A 22,513-nucleotide genomic window follows, 5' to 3' on the forward strand; every position below is an offset into this window, starting at 1 on the left:
GTAGTTCTAAATTAAACTATATCAACAAAAAAAGCAGTTTTGATAGAATCCCTCAGGCTGAAAGAGAACTCAAGGCATTTCATAACAAGAACATTGAACCTCTAGAACAAGTGAACCTTTAAATATTATTACTGCACTGTGAGTTTACAAGAGTGGATTAGGACTACTTCTCCAGAAAAGTGTGTCTACTTTATCTCTATTTCACTTCAGGATTAGCCTTTATTAGTACTGCTCTGCAACTGCTAGCACTAAGAATTTAACCCAGTTTTTGTGCCAACAAGTTGTTTTAGCCTAACTTTCACTACAGGTTTACAGTTTTGTATTAAATGCTTATAGGGGAAACTGATTTCTGAGTTTGGCAATTTGACCAGTAGCCTCAAAAAGACTGACTGAATTTTGCTTTTTGCAATTTAGAAAATTAAGAATAGGAACCAGATTGTTCTCACCCCCACCCCCCTTTTCATCCCATGATACATTGACACATTGCAGCATTGGACCAACATTTTGGGAGACCTTTAGTGTTAATCCATCAGGGAAAGTACTGGGCTGGACAACCAATGCAAATATTAATACACCAAGATAAATCCTTAGATTTGATTTATTTAGGGTCATTTGTACATACGAGCTACATCTCCAAAATCTACTTTATTCTACAAGACAGCTTCCCTACAGTTAGTGAAACCCTTGCCTAGAATGGTTGCTTTACATAACTGATATATTAAAACATGGAATGCTTGTAGAGTTGTGGCACTGTATGACATCTACACGGGACTTCCTTCAAAAGCTACGACTAGGGAGCCTCCTAGCTTCTCAGCAATGCAAGCTCGGTTGAGGTCCTCTGGCCCATTTGCTTGGCATTCGTGCTTTATGCCTAAAAAAAGAGGTAAAACACTCAATAATGCGGCATTCCAACATGCTAGTAATCAATCAAACGTACTTGGTAGTAACATTAGAAGAGGCAATCGGGTCACTCAAGCAGGTAAGCCCTGCCTTAGCTTAGGCATTTGGATGGTTTTCTCTGCTGTGTGTCAGAGGAGACATCTGGCTACACGCCAAATAGCAATGCAGAAATAGCGGGGAGAACATTTTCACTACATCCGTGCTCAGACTGTTCCCCTTTTCGCTGCAGGCTCTCTCAGGAGCGGATCTCTCCTTTCTAGGGCTACCCTGGGTATGGCGGGTGAGGAAGCTACATGCAAGCAGGCTCAAATGGCTGACTCAGCTCCCGCTGGCTCTGGAGAGGTGGGTGAAAGAATCAGAGTGAGCATCTGGGCTGTAGAGACCAGAAAGGCTTTGCTGCTCCAAGGAATCAACAATGGATTCTTTTTTTGGAGGGCAGGGAGCTCAACCCAAGCCTGTCTGATGTGGAGAAAAGCTGAATTTCTTCAGGATTTTTTTTTTTTTTTTTTTAAACTAACTTCCACATATGCAGCACAGCCTCCCTGGGTAGTTCCAGTCCACTGGCCAGCTGTCCTGTGAAGGCTGGCACTGCTGCACAACGATCCTGTCTGTCTTGCAGGCTGCAAGATTTTGGCCCAGTGCAGCAGGAGGAACTGAAGGGGGTCAGTGCTCTCTGGCTACAAGCCAGGCCGACTGAGCATGAAATCTCTGAATGCTGCAGCAAGATGTTTACTCCTTGGTTAACCGTGTCTGACAGGCTGAATGGAACTCTGCTTCTCCACGTGGAGATGCAATGCCTTTTGAAATGAGTAATCACAACCACATCTCTAAATCAAGCACATTGTTAATTACTACCATTGCACAAGGTGTTTGAGTTCTCATCTCTCACTAGTATCTCAAAAAAACCCAGCCATCTACAACCAAAAACTAAATCCCAAACCAATTAGCCAATGGTTAAGCCTTGCTGTGAAAGCATTCTAGATGCCAGGGACAGCTAGCAGCATTAGCTGTGTTACATACCTTGAAACTTCTTTTTGATTGCATCCTTGGAGCTTGCGTAGATCATCTTACTTTTGAGAGGTGCTTGTTCTGGTGCCCTGGTGGGATACACCAAGAAGTGTGATTAGTGACATTTACTACCCAGCACAGACAGAAGCAACATCCTACCAGTTATGAACAAGGTGAAACGTGTCAGGGCTCAGAATATAGGCATCACGCTGCCTGACTCATTTTAAGCCTGCCATCTTGCCAGTCTGGGCCACACAAATACTCAGAGACCTCACCCACAGTGCTTGGACTGCATGTTAGGAATGAGCAAGTTGGGAAGACTGCTTACCACAAGAAAAACATCAGCTCTTCTTTTTTGGATTCCTTGGTCTCAAAGCTTGCATCATACAAAGCGTAACGGCAATCCTTCTCAGGAAGCATCTGCACAAAATGCTTGAAAGGGTCGGTAACTGTCACACCGACATCTCCCACCAGAATCTCTTTGCCTTCTTCCACAATAATGCACTTTTTGTCTGGACTGAGGCAGAAGATGACAGCCTTCTTCCTTTTCTTAATTTCCTCAGGTGTAGAGCACTTCCGCACTTTCATATCATAGAAGATACGGCATACCTCATCGGCAACTTGTACTCCAGATGCCTGCAACGACAAGAGCAAAGATCTTTAGGGCTACCACCACAAGTTTTCACAACTACATTACTGCATTGCCTTAAATCTGAGGCTGGAAGACAACCAATACTGGCAATAGCCACCAGTGGCCTGAGAGTCTCGTCAGAAATGGCTGCAGGCCCCCCTTTTCCAGGCCAAGTAAAGAATCTGGAGTCTCGATGCTGCCCACAGCCAGCTGCCAAACCAAAACTATTCTGAAGAAGGCACAATCCTACTTATACTAAAACATTGTTTTGGGGTAGTTTTACATGCATGTCCACTCCTTGTCCCCTGAGATTCAGTTGTGGTAGATCCTTTGGCATTACAGCAGCTTAATTTTGTTACTCATTTCAGGCTGGCTAGACAATCAAGTCCACAAAGATCTTCTGCTCAGTTTCCTAGCACGCTTGCTAGCAGCCTTAGGAACATAGGTAAAACATGACCAGATTCCATGTTTGTCACATGGATCTGGTTTAGAGATCAAGACATGTGGGGTGTACTGGGAGTATAGTGGTACAATTTTTAGCTGAGCAAGCCAACTTTCAGAATTCACTCTGAATTCAGTTTTAAAGGGAGAACCTGCAAGTCTAACAGTTAAAGTGTCTTCTTCCCAGCAGTTCCTCCACCAGTCTTTAAAGCAAGCTGCTTGCCTTGCCAGCCTCCCCCACCTCCAAAGACTAACAGGAAATTATAGTTACTTAGTGGTATCCCCCTGTGCTAGCTGTAATAGGTGCAGATGCAGCATTACCAATCTAATGTTACAGGCAGTTGCACAGAATAAAGAGGACAAGACCTAGCAACAATGATGAGATGCTGAACTGCATTTTCAGTCTGCTGCTTTTTTTTTTTGGGGGGGGGGGGGGGAAGGGGGAAAAAAAAAAAAAAGTAGGGTAGAAGCATTTGTAGCCAGGTTCTGTTTTCAGAGTGCAGTTAACTTGGGAGAGCTTAAAAACAGCTGTGCAACAGTGAATACTGCAAGTATGGGAAGCCATACTGGCCAGCAGAGACTGCTGGAAGTACATCATGGCCAGAGCAGTAAAGACCAAACTGAAGCCTGTCCAACACACATTTATCTGCTCAAAATGCTGCATGCCGTGTAAACAGAGAGATTTCTTTCTAATACTGCTTCTTCCTCTGTTGGTTTTTGGTCTTCTAAATTCATATAGCATTATCCTCAGATATGGCAATCATATCTCGGAAGGAAAATCACCCTCCTCCCTCTGTGTAAACTACTACACGTCACTGTTATGAGCACAGTCAGCAGTACTAAACAGTCAAGTAAAGCATCATACAAGGTATACTAACTGAAAAAGCCTAAAGGTTGTTCTACATTGTATTTTTCCTTAAGCTCAGCCCCAAAACGATGCATTTTGTGGGAGGCGATGTACCTTGTCAGAGTGGGAGTGTTCTGAAGAAACAGCATTGTTCAGCTGCAAAACCAAGGAGATCAGTGGTGAAGGTGAACTGCTTAGTGCTAGCTTTCAAACAGGCAGCCCTTGTGATGTGGTTACTGATTGGACAACTACTTAAGATGGTTTTGTTTTTTAGGTTTTTTTAAGCCTTCATCAACACCTACCTACCATGCAGGACCTCATATAAGCCCAGATTCTCCTTTGTACCATCACCTCTCCTCTAACTTCTAGTGACTGGCCAAGCTTTGCTAACCCAGTGAAGAGAGGTAGCACAGCTGGCAGAATCTATTATCATGGAGTTCAGCATCTAGATCTCCCAAGTGCCAGTCATGCAAAACCAGGGCAATCTAATACAGCAGTGAACCTGAGACAGAAACTTTACTTTAGCGTGGAGAATAGTGATCTTTAGGGGTTTACTCAAATACAAGGGACTTCCCTCAAGTTTTACAATGAATTGCTTGTCTATGAGGGGTAATCTATCCAGAATCCCTTACATTTACTTTGGGATAGGAGAAGAGGGAGCAAAGTGACTGTGCCTCAACTCCCTGGCAGGCAGCCACCCTTCTGCATATTGCCAATAAGTCAAGGAAAATAAGTGGAGAAAGCCTATTCCAGGATAAATTCAAGCAAAAGTGCAAACATCAACTCAAAGTGACTCATGTTCCTATGTTACCTCCTCCATATGGAGGACTAATGAGAAATAAAGGTCTTTTTCCTCCCATCCCTGTGTTTGGTGTAGGCAAGAGTTCTCTGGGAAGACTGGAAGCAATACAAGGTTGCCCTAATAAAGCAAACAGTGCAGCAACTAGAACTATTGCATCATTCACTAAGGAGAAATCCACAATGAACTCAAGACAATCTCCCTCCCCCAGCTCCACCTCAGTAGCTGACAACAGGCGTTAATACTCAGTTTACAGCCACTAAACCCTCAGGATCCCAAGTAGAAAATGCTTAGGAACCCTGAACTGTCATGGGAACGAGTCTAGTAAATCGCACAGAAGTGGTTCATGTCACCTAGCTCTACCTTTGTCAACTCTTAATCTTTGCTCCAAGACCACAACAACTAATTCCCCTGCACCAATTCTTGTTGCCAAAAAGTTAACTTTGAAAGCTCAGCAGCGTGTCAGAACCAAGCAGCAGCAACCAAACTGCAGGCTGATGCAAACTCTTGTGCAGTCAAGAGCATATGCTTGTGCTACTGCACAGCCAGAAACGTATCTCCCAAGTCGGGAGACAAGTTGTTTCCTTATAAAGAAACTGAGCGCTGCTGGCAAGTCATTTCAGATTCCAAAAATGTTGAGAGTACTTAGTTTGGAAACTCAAAATTCACTGTTAAACTGCAGCTGATAACTGGGACAGACCAGAAGCTGAAGGGACAATAGTAAGAACTGGGTTTTTCAGCTTTCCAAAGCAAAAGGCTGTTAGTAGCTGGTGCTATTTCTTTTTACAGCTGCTATACAACCCCCGGATTCATCACACAGGCTGACATTAGCAGCCATTATATTCCTAGAGACAATGCAGATTTGTTCCATCTGAGAAAACCCTATAGCTGTGTCACAGTATGGGTTGAAATGAACCCATAAACTCCCAGTGCAGCTAACTGCTTCCAAAAAGAGGATCTACTTCTGTTAACTGTAGGACGCTTCAACCCTGGGCTTGTACCAGCCACAAATGGCTTCATAAACTACTTAAAAAGGAAATAATCCAAACCCTAGGCAGTTTTTGTTGTAAGGTGCTTGCAACCATTCTGTGTAGGGCAGCAACACGATGACTGTTAAAAGCACTGGAACAAGGAAAAATGCCACACTTGTATATACATGTCCCCACTCGACATTTTAACTGTCTCTCTGCTGATCTCTCCAGAAGAATAGCTGACAAGAAATTGCCACCCTGCCAGCAGTGACAAAATAAACGTTTGTTAGTCTGGTTTCTCTCTTTGGCCCACTATCGCTCTGCTCAGAGGATTCAATACAGCACATGATTTTGTGCATTCTGGCTTGAACACTGCAGGGCTACAACTGCTAGCATGGTTTTGTTCCTTTTTCAGTATGAAAGCAGTTAGCAAACTCTGGACTGGTGCATGGGTGGCTGTCCATTAGGCAGCACATTGCAGATACTTGTGGCATACACAACCATAAGCTGATGATGTTTTGCTGTAGGGGACAGATCAACCCTGTAACAGAGGCAACACCAACTTAAAACCATCTTCAGAATACAACTGCAGAGGAAAGGCTACATTCAAGCGGCCAGCCTGTTCCTGTGTCAAGCACCTTAGCTGCAGGGCCTGTTAATCTCACCGAAACAAGGCAGCTGCAAGGAGGCAAGCCACCTAATTACCAGATGGGAAAATGATGCTAGTGCAGCATTTTCAGGGAGACATTCAGACAAAAAGCGACAGAGCAAGTTTCTCTGAAGGAAATCAGCAAAAATGAGCTCTCCCCCAGTACCTCCACACAACTATTGCAAAGGCAGCATGTCTTACAGGCAGTGTTGCCTCGTACATTATTCTGGAATGCTTATACCAGTCTCTCCATTGTATTTTCATATAGACTGCTGTAGGCACATGAGGTAATGGTTGCATTAAATGCCTTGTCAGCATGCGCTGCAGTAACACAACAGCTCTTATTCCCTAAACAAAGCCATCGTTCCTGCCTTAAGTGCAAAGCACTGCAGAAGTCTTGTGAGAGCAGAATGCCATCCCTACACAGGGCAGCCTGAAGAGAGAGCCTTCTGTCTAGCAGGCTTCCAACTGCAAGAGCTGTCCCCAGCTGCCTCCACTAATAGCTTCCAACATTTTGCCTCCATCACCAAGTACCCTACAACCGAAATTTAATCTAAACTGTGAATGACTGAAGAATAATCCAAAGCTTTCTCAAGAAAATCCCCATATACAGAAAGCCATTTCAGGGGTGAGACACATGCCAGATGCCTGAAACTGGATTTGTAGGAAGCCTGCACTGAAATGCAACCGTAACACAATGAAATCTGCCTTCTCTTCTGTTTGGAAGCACCATGAACTCCAGCATTTTCCTTCAATGTTTAAAATATTTTACCTAGGAAAAGCCTTTGTTCCCTCCTCAACTACAAGAAAGCCAAGACGACTTTAAACTAATGACTTCGTTTGCCTCAAGGCAAGTTTGAAGGACTAAATTTGTCTTGTTAGTATTGACAATTTTACAGTGTGGGTTTTCTTTCCTGTGACCAGAACCTAATAGCCCTCCATAGCGGTGCCTGTGCATGCGTTACCTACAGAGACATGTCAAGATGTAGTTCTTGACTTGTTTTGTTTGGGAACAATGCACACACATTGTGCACCCGCGTGGACTATCCACAGCTGTTCAAGTGGAAACTTTTGCTTCTTGGAAAAACATCATCAATTTTTTCCAGAATTTGACACCAAAAACTTCTTAAAGTATGCCTTGTTTAATTGCAAAGGCAGATTTGAGAACACAGTGCTCCCATGTTTGCTAGGCACACTACTGCCATGCATTTGGTTCTCAGTTTCTTCAGCAAGTGCCCCGTTTTCCCCTTTGCTTGGCATACCATCCCTCCTATCTGCCTTCAAAATACCCTGCCACTGCTAAACTGTCCATGGAACCATGCAGCATTTCCATCTGACTCAGTAATGTGTCATAGTACATCCCTGGCACAAGTATTTTTTTCAATTAACTATTAAATATTTTCTATTAACCAACCAACTGTTCTGGGACAGCAGCATTCACAAAGCTGTCCCTTGCTTACATTGCCATGCAATACCCTGGGACATCATCAGAACAGAGACCTTGAAGGGAAAACTAAGCCAAGTTGGTTGCGAGCACCTAGACAGAAAGGGAGGGTCACATAGCCTGGCTGCAGCTAACAGACTGGGAGATTTTGCCAAATCAGGCCTCTGAAAAAGTGTCAGCTACAGCCACCAAGCCAACTGAAAATGTGGGTGGTTAAAAATATAAGGATCTTAAATACTGCTTTGCTTTTAATCTGTTATTTGAGCACTGAAGCAAACCCATCTGATATTACCACCCCCACTGTGCTGAGCAGGAAAGGAGGCAATGCATGGAGAGACAAGTTTAACTTCACCCCAAAGACCAGCACCAGTGTTGGAACACCAGTGACTTACGAAGTCCCAACAGGCTCATGTCTTCTGCTACCTATAGCCGGATATATACCTATACCTACAGACTGCCCTGTTTACTCCAGGCAGCCTAAGCATCTGAAAGTCCAAGGCTTACATTCAGATCTGAAGCATGATAGGAAGCACAACTAACTGCCTTTTTACCACTGTTGTGTAAGAAGCCATTATTTGCATACCATAAACCAGCAAGCAGTAGTCATTTGCATATCACTTGTAGGCCAATCTTGCTAGCTAGACTCGAGTTTTTTATTTTGCAGTATTTGCTTTTTTTTTGGGGGGGGGGGTGCAGGGGGAGCAGAGGCAGAGGGGAAGGAATCTGAGTTCTGTTCAGCTTTTTTTTTTTCTACTGCCAATACGAAAGGTTATTGACTAGACGAGGGGAGATAAGAAAGCAATTGTGAAAAAAACCAGCAGAAAAAAATTCCCCTGAATTCCTGGAGGTCACTTCCTCAGCTTTCAGCCAAAGAGGAAGTTGTCACCTTCTCCGAGCTACCACAAACTTCATTCCTGATATAATTATCCAGGTAGGTAGAACAAGCAATAACCACAAAAGGCAATCCCAGCAATGCTGCTGAAAAAGAGGAACTGTGGTAGCCAGTAGCAGGGCTTAAGTTTTGAGTAGTACCTATTCCTGTGTTGAAACATTTTTGAGGTAATGTGGGTGATAAGCTGGTATACAACAGCACTCTTGCAGGAAAGCAAAGCTCCTCTAGAAACACATTCAGCACAGAGATCAGCTAGTACAAGCCCAAGTTGACTGTATGGATTTTCTTGTGGCCCTCCAGGCACCTATGGCAACCTAAAGCTTAAATCTAACCCATAAAAAGAGGCTTTAAAGACCTGCTCTGGGCACCCAGATACTCGTTACCAAGATACCCTTCCTAGAGGTTGCTGTGAATACTGAACAGTCGGGCAAGTGAAAGGCTCCGAACAGCTTTACATACAAGTTCTGGCTGTCTGCAAGCTCTACCACATGAGATCGCTTAGGTCAGCCCTTGCTCCCAGCAGGAGCCTCTTGATAGCAATATTCTGACAAGGCAAGTAGAAACATGCCAGACACCCACACTACCAATTGTCATGAGGCTGTCATCTTGTATATGAGGCATATGTACCTTGTAATTACACAGATTTGGGAACAGTACTGACTAACAACCAAGAAAAATAATTTGCACGGTCCTCCAAAGACCATGGAGTCATTTAATCCAGCAGCAAAGAAACTCAACCTTGTGGCAAGACACAAAAGCAGAAAATCCAATGCTCTTTTGATACCAAATGATGCCCTCCTGCTGGCATTGCTGTACTTTGCCAGAAGGCCTACACTCTTTGCCCAAAATAAGTTCATTTGCAGCAACTGGAAAGCATCTTAAAAAAGCCAACCCAGACTGTTCCAAAAAGGAGATCACTATGAGAAATACTAGTTTTGACTGACTGGGGAATTCTCTGGTTCTGAAGCAAGATGAAGCCTGACACACTGAGTAGTCATTCTAAACTAGGTTTGCGTACTGCAGAGGTGGTAGCTAGCCTGTTCAGACAAGCCTACTTTAAACAAGAGCTGCAAGTCTCGTCAGACTTTTAGCAGCTTCATCTGTGACTCCCATTAGCTCTGCTCCACACTGCTGACCAGCTCTAGATGCTTCAACTCAAGTGTGATAGGAAGCAGGGAGATTAGTAACATATCCTGGCTGCCGGGTCTATGCAGACTAAAAGTTTATTTACTGGATATACCACATGTTCAAGAAACTAATGGTAAATACCAGGGTAAGGACTCGGTAAGTAACCCCTCTACTAAATGCAACTAGGCAAGTGCATGAAAACACACAGATGTCTGTTGCTGGACAAGTGCTTGTGCATAACTCAAGCAAAAACAGGACAGCAGCTGAAACTGTATCAGCTAGTAATTCAAGTGAATTTGTCAGTCGCAGTAGCCTGAGTTAAATGAGGATGCAAACTTTTAGCAACCAAACAGAAAATGAACCACCATGAAGCTTAATAGCTGTTTGGTCTATTCTGCCCCATTTATGAACGGAGTCCCCTGCTGCCTTCCTAAAAGCCAGAGAAAACAGGCAAGCCAGTGTGCACGTTTAATGCATTTCTATGCTCCCTGTTCCCAGCATTGTATTTTAGATTTAAATATTTCCAACATTGTTTCTTCTCTGTGCAAAAAAAACAAGACAAAAAAAATAATCTCCCAAGCCCCTTCGGCAAGTACCTTCAAATTTAAGCTTCTTCAAGCGGCCGCTACAAAAACGTTTTGTTACAAGCAGCTTTTTCCTTCCGCGGGTTTTGCTTCCCCTCTTTTGTCTGCCGCCAGGACTGCTGACTCCAGCCGGGCCTGATTAAGGGCGGCCCGGCCCCGGGAGGCCGCAGAGCGGGGGCCCCGGCTGGCGGGAGAGCGGGTGGCTCGTCCCCGCCGCCGTTTTCTAGGCCAGGCCCGAATCCCCTCAGCTTTGGGGAAGATGGCTCCCGCCCGGGGCCGCCCGGCGGGGCGGATGCGGCCGAGGCCGCGTTTCCTCTGCGAGGGGGCAGCTCCTCCAGCCCCCCCGGGGAGGGGTGTCCTACTCATCCCCCCCGGGGCCTTTCGGCGACCCACTCCCCACGCAGCCCCCCGGGGTGTCTGTGTGGGGGGTGGGGGCACCGCCCCTCCCCCCCCCCCCGGCCTCGCCCTGCGGCACGGGGAAGGGCCGCACATCGCGCCGCCGTCCCATCCTCACCCCCACCCCCCCTTCCCGCCTCGCTCGGCCGCCTCACCGCAACACCCCCCCCACCCCACCCCCCCGGTGAAATGGACGCGCCTGCCCCTAGTGCCTGTGTGCGGCGCGGAACGTACCATCGCCTCACGGGGGGGGTGGGGGTGGGGGGGAGGACCAAGGGAAGAGGACAGTTCCATCACCTCAAAGGGGGGGAGTAACCTCCCGCCGCCTCATGGCGGGATGGGGGAGGGGAAAGGGAAAAGAACGGATCCACCGCCTCAAGTTCAAAGGCGAACGGGAAGAACCGGGCGGAGGGAAGGAGAAGGAAAGGGGAGCGCGATATCATCGCCCCGCCAAGGCACGGCAGCCGGCGCGGAGGCCGGGATGCGGCAGGCGGGCGGTACCAAGCGCCCCCCTCCCCCCTTTCCCCAGAGATGAAGGCGAAGGAGGGGAAGAAGCCCAAACGCCCCACTCCCCCTGCTGTGGCCGGGCTCCCTACCATGGTGTCGGCAGAGCGCGGTGCGGCAGCAGCTGCTCCCCTCGGATGCTGGGCGCGGCGCGGGCTCCGGCAGCAGGAAGGGAAGCGGCGAGGGCGCGAGCCGGGCGGAAACGCTGCCGACGTCACGGCCGCCGTGCCCGGAGGAGGAAGCGGTTGCTATGGTGGGAGCCCCGCGTGGCAACGCCCCACACCCGTACGCCCCACCCGGCTCCGTGCGCATGCGCCTTTTTGCCTGCACAGGGGTGGGGGGGAGCTCCCCCCCACACCCCTTCCCCACCTGGCTGATGGGGGTAGGTTGCCCAGTCACAGGGGGGGCTGCCGGCTGATTGACGGGCAGTCACCTGCCGGCCGGCCAATGGCGACGTGTTTTCCGCGCGGTGGGGCGGGATTACCTGCCCCAAGGTGTGCAGCGGAGGCGCTGAGGGGAGAGCCGTGGGGCCGTGAGGGAAAGGCGCTGGGCGTGGGGGAGCAAAACGCGGACTTGGAGTGCTGGGAGGGAGGCGAACGGGGCCGAGCAGTCCTCGGGGAGCCGGGGGGCAGCTAAGGGGACAGCTGCAGGGCGGCTATGGCGCTGGGCCGAGCAGGAAGGGAAGCCTGGGGAGGAGGCGGCCTGAGGAGATGGCGAGGAGGAAGTGCGGGGCTTTGCTTTCGGGTTTTTTTTTTTCTTACTTTTTTTTTTCATACCTAGTTTGGTGCGATCTCAGCCAGGCACTCCTGATTGGCCCGGGCCGGCCGCGCTCGCTGCCTGCTGCAGGAAACCCTGCGCCTCGCTGCACGGCCCCGGCCCCGGCCCCGGCCCCGGCCCCGCGTGGGGCGCGGCCGCCGGTCTCTCAGGTGGCTCAAACAATGAGCGGTTTGTCCCCGGCACAAAGCTGAGCGCTGAGAAAACGCTGTTGCTGTTAAGAGCGGCGGGTTGGAGAAGCCGCTGTTCCGTGTTCATGGCAGCGCTGCTCACTCGAAACGCTACGAAAATATTACTTCCTTAACGTTTCTGGGCAGTAAAGCTCGGGCTTTCTGTAATCAGATTACAGAGGCACCTGCTAGTGTTAAAAGATGTATAGACAGTTAGGTTTCATTATTGGACTGCAGTGATGTTCCTGGCGTGAACTGATGAGCAAAAAGCCCCCAGTATCGAGCTTATTTAATGACTGCCTGCTTGTAAGCAGAAAACAAAAAAGACTCGGTTGCATGTTTTCAGGGCTGTGGTCTAAGGCAGCAATACTTCGTACCAGGTTACAGCTACCATGAAGCTTCAACATAAAAGGTGTGAGCTGTATATCAGTTTTCACCCATATTGCTGTTCTAATTGAGAGTGTTACTTCCCCCCTTCATTCCCTGCCCCTGCAGCATACCCCAGTAGATGCCCTCTCTAAATGCTGTCACAACTGTTCACGTTAGATAGAAGTTGCTGAAATTCATATTGAAGATGCATGTATTGGAAAAGCATTCCTGTTGCATTAGGCTCTTGTGTTGGGTGGCTTACCCTGGCCAGGGGTCCCTTTTGCGAGAGCATTTGTACCAGTTTTCACCAAATCGTGAAACTAGCAAGAGACCTAGCAGTACAACTTAAACTTAACTTGGGGTGGGTACGTTGTTCTTTCCTAGGCTCTTTTTTGATTTATTTAATCAAGGAATGCTTAAATTTGGACCAGGGTCTTAACTTACTTTGGAAGTAGTAACAAGAATTGAGTAGGGACACGTTTAGTGTTTGTTTTTTGTTTTTTAAACATACAGTTCTAAATCAAGTCAGATAAAATGCGTGTGTAATAGTGGAACTTCAGTCCTACAAATACATTTCTCTGGACAACTTGTTCTGGTCCTGTCTTTCTGCTGTGACTGTTAGCCTGCTGGCAGCGCATGCTGCATGGCTGAGAGAGAAAATCAAGGCGGGCACTGTTTGGTTACAGGGACCTCCCTGCACAGTGCTGTAGCAGAGCTGCATCTCTGGTGGCACATAACAGAGAGCTTGGGCAGCCGTGCCTTTTAGTCTTAATTGATGTGGGTAATTTGTCTATTATTGTTACAAGCTTGTTCTTCGTAGATCAGTTGCACTATGAAAGAGGGGTACAGAAGTGAGACATCCTGGGGAGGAGGGGAAGGGACGATGTAAGGCCATGAGAACAGGGCTGGGGCTGTTTCATGTTGTATACTTAGAAGGGAAAATTGGTTGGAACTGGCCTGTTGGATCAGTCTGTTTCAAGAGGTCTCATTGCATTTTTCGGAACACTGCAGTGGGTTGAGAAGGTATCTAGCTAGTTAAAGGAACCTCAGCAAGGACAGGGACTCCTTCACCAGCAGAGTAAGGGAGATCTCTCTCACTTGTTTCTGCCTCATAGGAAAGATGCGCTTGCTCTGGGAAGGGCATTTAGCAAGAACCATGACGGCTTTTTGAAAGGTTTAATTCCCCAAAAAACAAACCAGCATAGCCCGGTGAGGCATAAACACAGCGGCTGTGGTGCTTTGAGGAAGCTAGACACAGGAACTGTGCACCAAAATGCATTGACAAGTGCATGGCTCATGGTAGTACCAGTCTGCGTAGCATAGGGCTCCACAGACTCTGTGCTGTACCAGCACGGGCACTGGGAGCTGCCTGCCAGTGATTAGCAGTATGTATGTCATGGTTTGGGGACCCCTACTGTATGTAAATCCTGTGCTGCTGCTTGCGTAGGGGAAAGTGAGTCTGTTTTTCCAGTCCTGCGCTGCTCTCTGGCTCGACAGCCCCACTCCTCATGTGCCTGTGACCTTAAGCATCACCCTAGCCATTTGCAGCGCTGTGTGTTCCCCTCTGCTTGAAGCAGGGTGCTCCTGTGGCAGCTCTGTAGCCTTGATGCCTGAACCAAGGGGAAGCTCCCTGTTTTGGGGAGGGTGGAAGGAAATTTTGTTGCTGCTTTTTATGAGCTCCCTTTGCCCAGTCCTGCCCTGTTGATGGGAGGGGGACCTGGGGCAGAGGTGAGGAAGTAGTGTGGTTTATTGCCATGCTGACGCTAGCTCTCTCATGGCTTACTGCTCTGCTCATGCACACCCTGTTACGGCCAGCTGCTGTGGTGGTGTATGAGTGAGCAAGTTAAAGGCTTATCAGAGTGAGACTTACCCCTTTGCCCCAGGGTTTCAGTGCAATACGAGGCTGTTAACAAAGAAAGAAATCAACGCTGTGGATTGATACAGCATTGTGGAGATGGAGGGTTTTTTACTAGCTTTGCTGCTTTTCAGCACTGAGTAAGCTTTGTCCTTTTTCCTAGCATTAGTGCTATAAATGAGGCTGAAAGCTCAAGCTGGATGTTTGGATGAACCACCTCGAAAGGTGAATTCCCCTCCCTCTCTTAAGGCAAATGGCATTTGCAGTTAAGCTGACACCCCACCCCACCCCAATCCATTCCCCAGCCACGGGGAAGCCCAAGAAATTTCAGCAATCCTGTAGCTGGTGGTGACCTGCTTTGGCTTCAGTCTGAAGCACCAGTGTGAACTGCAGCTGAGCAGCTTCCATCCAGTGACAGACCACTTCAGAACCCAGCATGGTCAATATAAAAAGTCATCCATGAACTCCCACCCGGTAACAAGACCCTGCATCAACAGAAACCAAAGATCAATACATCCATCGCACCGACTCTCTAGCATTTGAGATGGTGACTACTTGCTTACTTTATATGCCTCAGCTATTTGAACTCCCCCTCCCGTCCTGCAAGTTACTGACTCATTTCCTCCTCTAAAACTTTCCTTTTTTAGCCTTTCGCTCTGAAGTATTTGGTAGCTGTTTTGAGCTGCCTGCTCCATGCCTTACTTAGGCAAACTCCTACATGGCAGCCCTGCAAGCCTTGCTTTTGTACCATGGAAATCGTTTTTTTTTCCCTGATGTTTTCAGTTCTGAGGGGCAGTTTTAGCTACTGACTATGCTCCTCGTAGGCAAATGGCTTTTTTGCTGTTTGAAATCAGGGAGGCAGACAATCAGCAAAGCAGCTGGTGAGCTGAGACTGCTGCTGCTTATGCTAATTGCTGTTGTCTCCCTGTTAGCCTCGGCATTCCCCATCTGTCTGCATCCACCTGCTGTCTTTTCATATCCTTTCGCCCTAATCTCACAGTTTGAGCAGGGATCACAGAGACTTCTCTTTGGCTGGACAACCACCCCACAACCACAGAGTACCCAGATGGCAGGATCAGGCCCTGACGTTATGTGCTGTCTCACACAGCAAAGAAATGGGTGGGTGTCCCCTTGTGCAAGGCCTGACATGGTGGTGGCCCTGAGCTTTGGTGTGGCTGATGGATGCTACTGTAACCGCACTAGCTGAGTGTGCCTGAAATGTAGTCCGTTTTTCCCAGGGCTTCTGGAATATTGGCTCTGTGCTCTTGGCATCACAAGGCTCAGCAAAGATAATTTTAGACAGGAACAGAAAGTCTCTGTAAACCTTACAGTCATAGCTGTTTCACCGGCAGAAACAAAAGCCATGAGAAGCCCATTGCTGTGCATTGCTGAAACGTTCTGCCTTGTAGATGCACTGGAGCAAAAATTTAAAAGGAAATTTTGGGGGAGGAGGAGAACCTAAAAGCAATTTCCAGAAACTGCTGTGATGCTCCATTCCTTTTCCGAGGAGATGGTGTGGCACAGCAGGCAGCATGCAGGAACCGGGAGCCCCAGTCTGGTCCAAACGCCTGCCCCAGCCAGTTGGGGTGAGGCTGGGCAAGATGGTTTCCCCCCTTACCTTTGTTTCCCATTTATGGAGTGTTAATGTTGGCACTGCCTTTTCTATAATACAATTTGAGTTTTCGTGGACATTGGAGCTGGATGTTACTTATAAACATGTGCTGTTTTTACAGTAATGAAAATGCTGTTCTGAATTACTAAGGATGAATGCCAGAACTCATATTCTTTTTAATTTGCTGTCAACTTCCACCATTGCTGCAGGTTGCAGTCCTTTTAATTTCTGTACAGTAAAAATTCAGCAGGCTCTGAACAACTGGACCAAAATCTGACCCTGCTTGCTGCTGTAAAACCGGACTGATTTTATCAGCTTCATCAGAACCATTCTGGATTTAGTGTGATGGGGCAGGTAGCCCAATGCTTCGTTACCCCTGGGGCATTTTCACCACTAGGATGGAAGGAGGAAGTAACACAAAGTGGCAGCTCAGGAATGGAACAGCCCTACGTTAATGTAAATATGCAAGAATGACATTAAGCTGCTGTCCTCCCTGGCTTGGGTTTTGTTTGAGTTGTTTTTTTTTTTTTTTTTCCCCTTTTTTCTTCTCCCCTTCGCTTTTGTTGATGTTAAAGCACCTTTGAAGTACTTTGTATGATGAAAATGAAACACATCCTGCCCTAGAATCAGCTTTAGGACTAAGCGCTGCTCAACTTTTGCTTAAATCCTCAAAATAAGCAATGAACAAAACTTGGAGTAATGTGTTGATTTCTCTGCTTACATACGAATTGGACCTTCAATCCCTGTCAGTCTGAGAAGGGAGGCTCATGTTGAGAACACTGAGGCCTTGAACTCCTCTTAACCAGTGCGTAAAGCTTTAAGCAGTATCTCTGGCGGTATTACCCGAATGCTTTGCAGCGTTTAGTGTGGGGAGGCTCCTGAGCTTCTGCTGTGAGGCTGGGCTGTGTGTGCAACCCCTTTTATAGAGGGGGAGGGCTGAGCCGAGAGAGGCTGCCTGCCTCTCCCAGCCTCAGGCAGGAAATCTGTGGTAAGTCTGATGAAGTCTTTGCTGTCTTTACAGGGCAACACCCTAACCTTTAGGCCATCTCTGCGCATGCAAGATGATAATGCTGCTGTATGAAATGAGGCATGGCTGCATGGATTTCTTGGAGAATAAGCACTTGTGGCTTATGTGGGCTTTATTCCAGGGGTGGAGGTGGTTGCTGCTGAGATATATCTGCAGTGCCATTAATAAGGTTTTATTTCCTGACTAAACTAACCCCCACGGCTCTCACACGGTGACCCAGACAGAAGGTTGTTGTTGCAGGTTGTTTTTTTATGATAGGGTTTGCACTTAGCTGCATCAGAATAATGAAGAAACCTTTTGGGGGTGCGTTGCTTCTGCAAGATGGCTCTTTCTCCTGGCTGCGGAACTGCAGGCCTGTTTGTGTTTGGGGCTGTGACCACCTGTTGAACCTGTCTAAGTTTAGCTCTCAGGAATGGGGGGGGGAGCTTGGCTTTTGTTACTGGGGTGGTTGAAATTGGGAGTTCATTATAAGGAGGGCTTCTGAGGGTGAGATTAGACAGCATGTGAATTAGCCCTACCACATTGTATTACTGACTGTGCAAGGTGCTGTACCGGCATAGACTGGAAAATCCCCACCCTAATCTGCTTATTGTCTAGCCATAAGATAAAGAAACACACAGGGTAATGAAAAGGGAAGCAACAGGGCCGTATTAGTCAGCATGATGGATGCTCATTAACAGCAGCCTTATAGCTGGGAAGATTTGTTAAAGAGTAGTGAAAGACCCTTCAAAACTTTCCAAAGATAATGAAGTAGCCATGCATGTGAATTCTGGGAATGTGGTGGTGTAGGAAGGTGGGTGCTCCAAGAGTTTCGGGTGGTTACTGGAGTCCTGAGTTGCAGAGGCAGGTACGGAGAGGTGAGCGCTCCTTTCCAAAGGACAGCCCTGGCTGCTGTAACAGTGGTGAGAAGCCTGTGGAGTATAACTGGGGTGGGCAGCAGGACAGATCTGCCCGCAGCCCGGGACTGGATGGGTCTAAGAGCTATGAGAACTGGCTGCGCCAGTGGTGTTATGGGCGGGTGCTAGGGAGAGCAAGGGCACCAGGTTGCGCTTGCTTACTTTTTTGCCTTCCGATATATCAGGTAGTCTAAAAAGGGTGTTGCTTTCCTGATGAACCTGCCTCACACATAGGTAGAAAACAGTCCTACCGCTTCTGCCACTTGGACTGTGTGAGGTGAGGTGGAGGAGTAGGAGGATGCTGCAGAGAGACAAACTGGGGAAGAGGAGGGTCTGTGTTTCTTGGAAGTGTGCAGGCAGAGAGCACACAGCCATGGGTGGGAACCTCTGACGGTATCCCTGACCTCTCTCCTATCTGTCTTGTGGGTGCCATCAGCCTGTAGGATGTGGTCTTTATGCGTAGATCAAGAATGGAGTCAAAAGTGGCTTGGTAGCTATAGGTCTGCTAGCCACCTGGGCTCATAGCTGGGCCAAGGTGAGCTATATGTTCCTGTTGTGGCCAGCCTTGTCCAGTGAGGTGGCTGTGGGGAAGTCTTCGCTGACAAACAGGGCAGTGTGAGAGGAGCAGACCCTTCCCACCCTTTAGATCTGTTCTGCACCTGGATCTGTGATGGTGGCTCACATTTGGTGTGCTGGCTCTCCTCTGGCACACTGGGAGGAGAAAGGCTAGCTGGTCTGGTGGGGTGAACCAGCTTGGTGAGCCCGTGCGCTTCCTGTCTTCAGCAACCGATGGCATCTTTCTGAGCCATTGCATTGCCTGAGTAGCGCAGCTGAGGTCTCTTGATGGGTTGTCACCCAACAAGCCGTACATGGGTTCTGGCAAGGACTGTGACTGCACCTGCATTTCTGAAGGAGGCCAGGAAATGTGGGTTGCCTGTTGATGGTGTATGGGTTGAATCTGGGCTGCCAGAGCAACTTCTTCCTTGTACAGGCTACCCTACAATCCTTCCCTAGGGCTCTGACACTTCTGCTGGTTCAAAAAGACTTGAATGTAACGCAAACACAACTCCTGGACAGTGCTTCCCCTGTCAGATCCCCTGTCACAGAAGTCTTTTTCCCAACGTAGAAATGCTTTGCTCATGCAGTGCTCCAAAAGGTACTTCTGACCTTCATTTCCTCTCCAGGGGCCTTGCCTCCGGGCAGGCAGTCGATTTACCTTCTCTCCTGGTTCCTGGGTCTCTCGATCTCAGATTCAAAGTCAGCCTCACCTCGTTTCAGGGAGGAGGTGAGCTTGCAGCTGTGAGAAGCCCCACTGGGGAGGCCAGGCCCTGGAGCAAAGCAAGGCTGGTGCTTCCCTCTTTCTGCAGTTCTGAGGACAGTGCCCATCAAATGCAGGTGGAGCAGAGAGCCGTTGTCCCCTGCCGGGCCAGCTGCCTGCCGGTGACTGAAGGCAGGGCACCATCTGGTGGCATGAAAGGAATTTGTCCGCACGTCTGTCAGAGAGCCGTCCCTTTCTCAGCCAAACACAAACTAGTCATTTCCAACTCTTTTTTTTTTTAATGTTCTGTGGCTTTAAGCCCCTCTGCGGCTTTCCTTACCTGCCTGATGTTCTTGTTTCTCCCCAGATGCTGCAATGACCTCTTGCAGAGCGGCTTAAGCTGACAGACTTGGCCAGCTCTAGGTTGTTCCTGGAGCATGGTGAGATCTCTTAGTCCAGGAAGGAGCATTACAGAGGTGCAGAGGGAGCTGCCCAAGGACAGGCTGTGCTAGGGCCTGAGATGTGACAGCGCCACTCCCATCACAGTTGTCCTAGGTCAGATCAGAGGTCTGTCTAGCCTAGAAACCTCTTTCTGCCAGCAGATGCCTGGGGAAGGACAAAGGCTGTGACTGGCAGCAGGAGATCAGCTAGATGGTCTGCCAGCCTCCAGCATGCAGGCAGGAACGTCTTGAATTTGACGTTGTGCCTCTGTTTTGAATAACCTTCTGTGGATTTCATCCTTTCTGATTTTGACTCGTCGCCACTTGAACCCATGAAGACTCCTAGTGTTCACTACACCTTGTGGAGGGGCAGCTGGGCTTTTGCCCCTGGGCTGGGAGGTGGGAACATGTGTCTGAGGTTGCGTGGGCATCTTCGTCTTCGTGCTGGGGCTTGTGGCTCAGAGCACATGCCAGAAAGGATTGGTGGTATGTCACTGCTGTTTCTCTTTTCCAGGTCTGTTGGAGGGACCAGATGTGCCCAGATTGTGGGTCTGCTGATCTTTGAGCACTGAGAAGCAGTGGCACACAGCTGAGAACCAGGTGTCAAGGTGGGCCTTAAGGAGCAAGCCTCGTGAGCTGTCTGTATGAGATGGGGCAGTTTGGCTCTCCCAGATCCCCTGAGACCCCAACTGTCTGAGGGCTATTGGACACTTGTGCTTGACTTCCCTAAGAAGGCAGTGCCAAAAATCAGGTAGAGGAAAGTGGGGGCCTACTGTGTTGTGAAAATCACGGCAGTCCCAGCTCCTTCTCACCCAAATTCTCTTGGTTTTTAGCTGGGTCTTGCTTCTGTTTTGCGGGTCTTGTGTAACCTAGGTGGTGAGGATTGAGGTGTTTCTTCCTTCAGCTGGCAGGTTACACAGCTGCTGGTTTCTCCAAGCAGACCAGTTTCACGCACTTCCCTTTCATTTTGCTGTTGGCTTCCCGTGAGACAGCCCATCATCTTTCCTCTTCTCTTACTGGCATCTTGGATTCCTGGAGCAGTGCCGTCCCCTGTTTTCTTTGGACTGGAGCCACAGCAGTGCCTAGAAAACTCATCTGACTGGTTTCTGTTGCTGTTGTCATGAAACCAAACACAGGTACCTCCTGGCCTGTGAATGTGTGTCCCAGCACAGCTTATGTGCCTGGGCTGGAGAAGGGGCTGCAGGGTTGTGAGAGGCAGGCTGTGAGCTAGGGGTTGTGGCAGGCTTTGAAACAGGCACCCCCTGGACTAAAATTCATCTTGTCCAGTGTTTAGGTCTGACTGCTCTCAGCGCTCTAGGAGAGGCCAGCACAGGACTCATTTTCTGTTTTGCTCCTGTGCCTTCCATGTGAGCAGGGAAAAGCAGTGGGGCCACTGAAAGTGCATTTTTGCAAATGTGTGTTTTGCCACCAGGGAACTCCCATCCTTCACACCAGTCCAAGGGTGAGGAAATAGTGGCCAACATGGCAAAAAAGTCCCTCAGTCTCCACCACATCCCAGCTCTTGTAGTAAGGGCTGGACTCTGGTGCTTGCTGTGCCTTTTAAAAAAAGTATTAGCCTTTTAGTGCTTGGATGAGTTTTGCCCCTTCATTGCAGACTTATTAGGAAAGGGGGAATAATTGAGGCTGGGAATGTTGAGGCTGGCTAATGAGAGAAAACATAGTGTGTGGGTGGGAATCTGGTGGCAGCAACGCAGTTTTCCTCTTGGGCAGCCTTGCTGATAGAATAGCAGGGCTTGAGAGGGTCTGCCTGGTCACTGCTAGTAGTCCTACAGAAGAAAGTGGCACTTCTGCTTGCATCTGTTACTTTACTTCTAGAAAGAGTGTTGGCACATGCGTTAGGTTTAGTTTTGTCCTAATTTGAGTTTGTAATCACCAATGATATCACTCTTGCTGTTTAATTACAAGGTTGAAGTGTTAACGCCCTCAGACAAGGTAATTCTGGCCTTTGCCATCCACCCTCCTCCCTTCCTGGCTCCCTTCACTGCTCATACCTGGCACTTTCACAAACACATACTCCATCCTCCCACATTTCTGCTTTGCTGAGGAGACAAGTCTTCCACACTTGGAGGAAAAGATGAATAATTGGTTTAGTTCATTGAATATGTGAAACTGATAATTGAAAAATTAGTCCTGGATGAGCAACCTGAATGTTAGTGAGTTTGGAAAAATGACTGCACTCCCTTTTTTTCAGGGCAGATGTATCTTGCCTGCCTTCTGCGCCTATTCTCCCTGCCCCTTACCACTGCTGAGAGACTGAGGACGCCCTGGCTCACCTGGAGCCTGTGAGATGTCAGCCAAGGAGCAGTTCTTCCCTTTGTGGCCACCTCCATGGCATCTTGGCAGAGATGAATTTGCAGACTAATAGTCTCGGCTCTGGGCTCCAGCAGAGACTGAAGGGCTCATCCTTGCAACTTCTCTCAGTTTGCTCAATCCTCTCCATTTTCGTTTAGACGCCCCTTTTTTGTGGTACCCTGCACCTGACACAAATCCCAAAGGAACTGAGGGTTGGGGAGCGTAAGGCACTAGAGTTCAGACCAGTCACTTCTCATCAGATCTACTCTCTCTTGTCCTGCTTTAGAGCCATTTCATCCAAGGACCTATCTGCCAGCAGTACCTAAAGTCCGTACCTCAAAAAAGCAGCAGTAGCCCGATATTTAAAACAGCTCTTACCTCTAGAGCCTCAGACCAGTGGGTATTAACTGTGCGACTGTGACCAGAGTGGCTCCTTCCCCTCCTTGGAGGTCTGGAGATGATGAGTGAGGGCCACGCTTGGCTGTAGCTATGGCCAAGAGGCAATCCTGTTCAAAGCCAGGGTGCTCTCCTGGGGAAGACAATGCAGAACTGTAAGGCCCTCTGCTTCCTGCTGTGGCACATTGTGCCACAGCTCAGTCTTGTGG

General features: G+C 48.4%; 1 protein-coding gene and 1 long non-coding RNA gene across 5 annotated transcripts in view; one reads left to right on the plus strand and one right to left on the minus strand.

The window, feature by feature from the left end:
• Positions 1-580: 580 nt before the first annotated feature.
• Positions 581-11,393, minus strand: DSTN (destrin, actin depolymerizing factor). The gene is made up of 4 exons (XM_055725395.1): positions 11,287-11,393; positions 2,237-2,544; positions 1,921-1,997; positions 581-871 (listed from the first exon to the last, which is right to left on the minus strand). Exons 1-4 carry the CDS (start codon positions 11,287-11,289, stop codon positions 762-764), a joined length of 498 nt encoding a protein of 165 aa, XP_055581370.1. The 5' UTR covers positions 11,290-11,393; the 3' UTR covers positions 581-761.
• A 44-nt stretch (positions 11,394-11,437) lies between these two features.
• The window catches only part of LOC114017788 (uncharacterized), a 33,944-nt gene continuing 22,868 nt past the window's right edge, over positions 11,438-22,513 (plus strand). Inside the window, exons 1-2 of one of the 4 annotated variants that reach the window (XR_008734865.1) lie at positions 11,438-11,576; positions 20,110-20,203. This is a non-coding gene — a long non-coding RNA (uncharacterized LOC114017788). Of the gene's footprint in view, positions 11,689-12,053; positions 14,910-16,518; positions 16,963-20,109; positions 20,204-22,513 lie in introns of those variants that run through there. The other 3 variants (XR_008734866.1, XR_008734867.1, XR_008734868.1) reach the window with 3 other exon arrangements.

The sequence above is a fragment of the Falco cherrug genome, chromosome 13 (assembly GCF_023634085.1).
Source record: "Falco cherrug isolate bFalChe1 chromosome 13, bFalChe1.pri, whole genome shotgun sequence".
Taxonomy (NCBI): Eukaryota; Metazoa; Chordata; class Aves; order Falconiformes; family Falconidae; genus Falco; species Falco cherrug.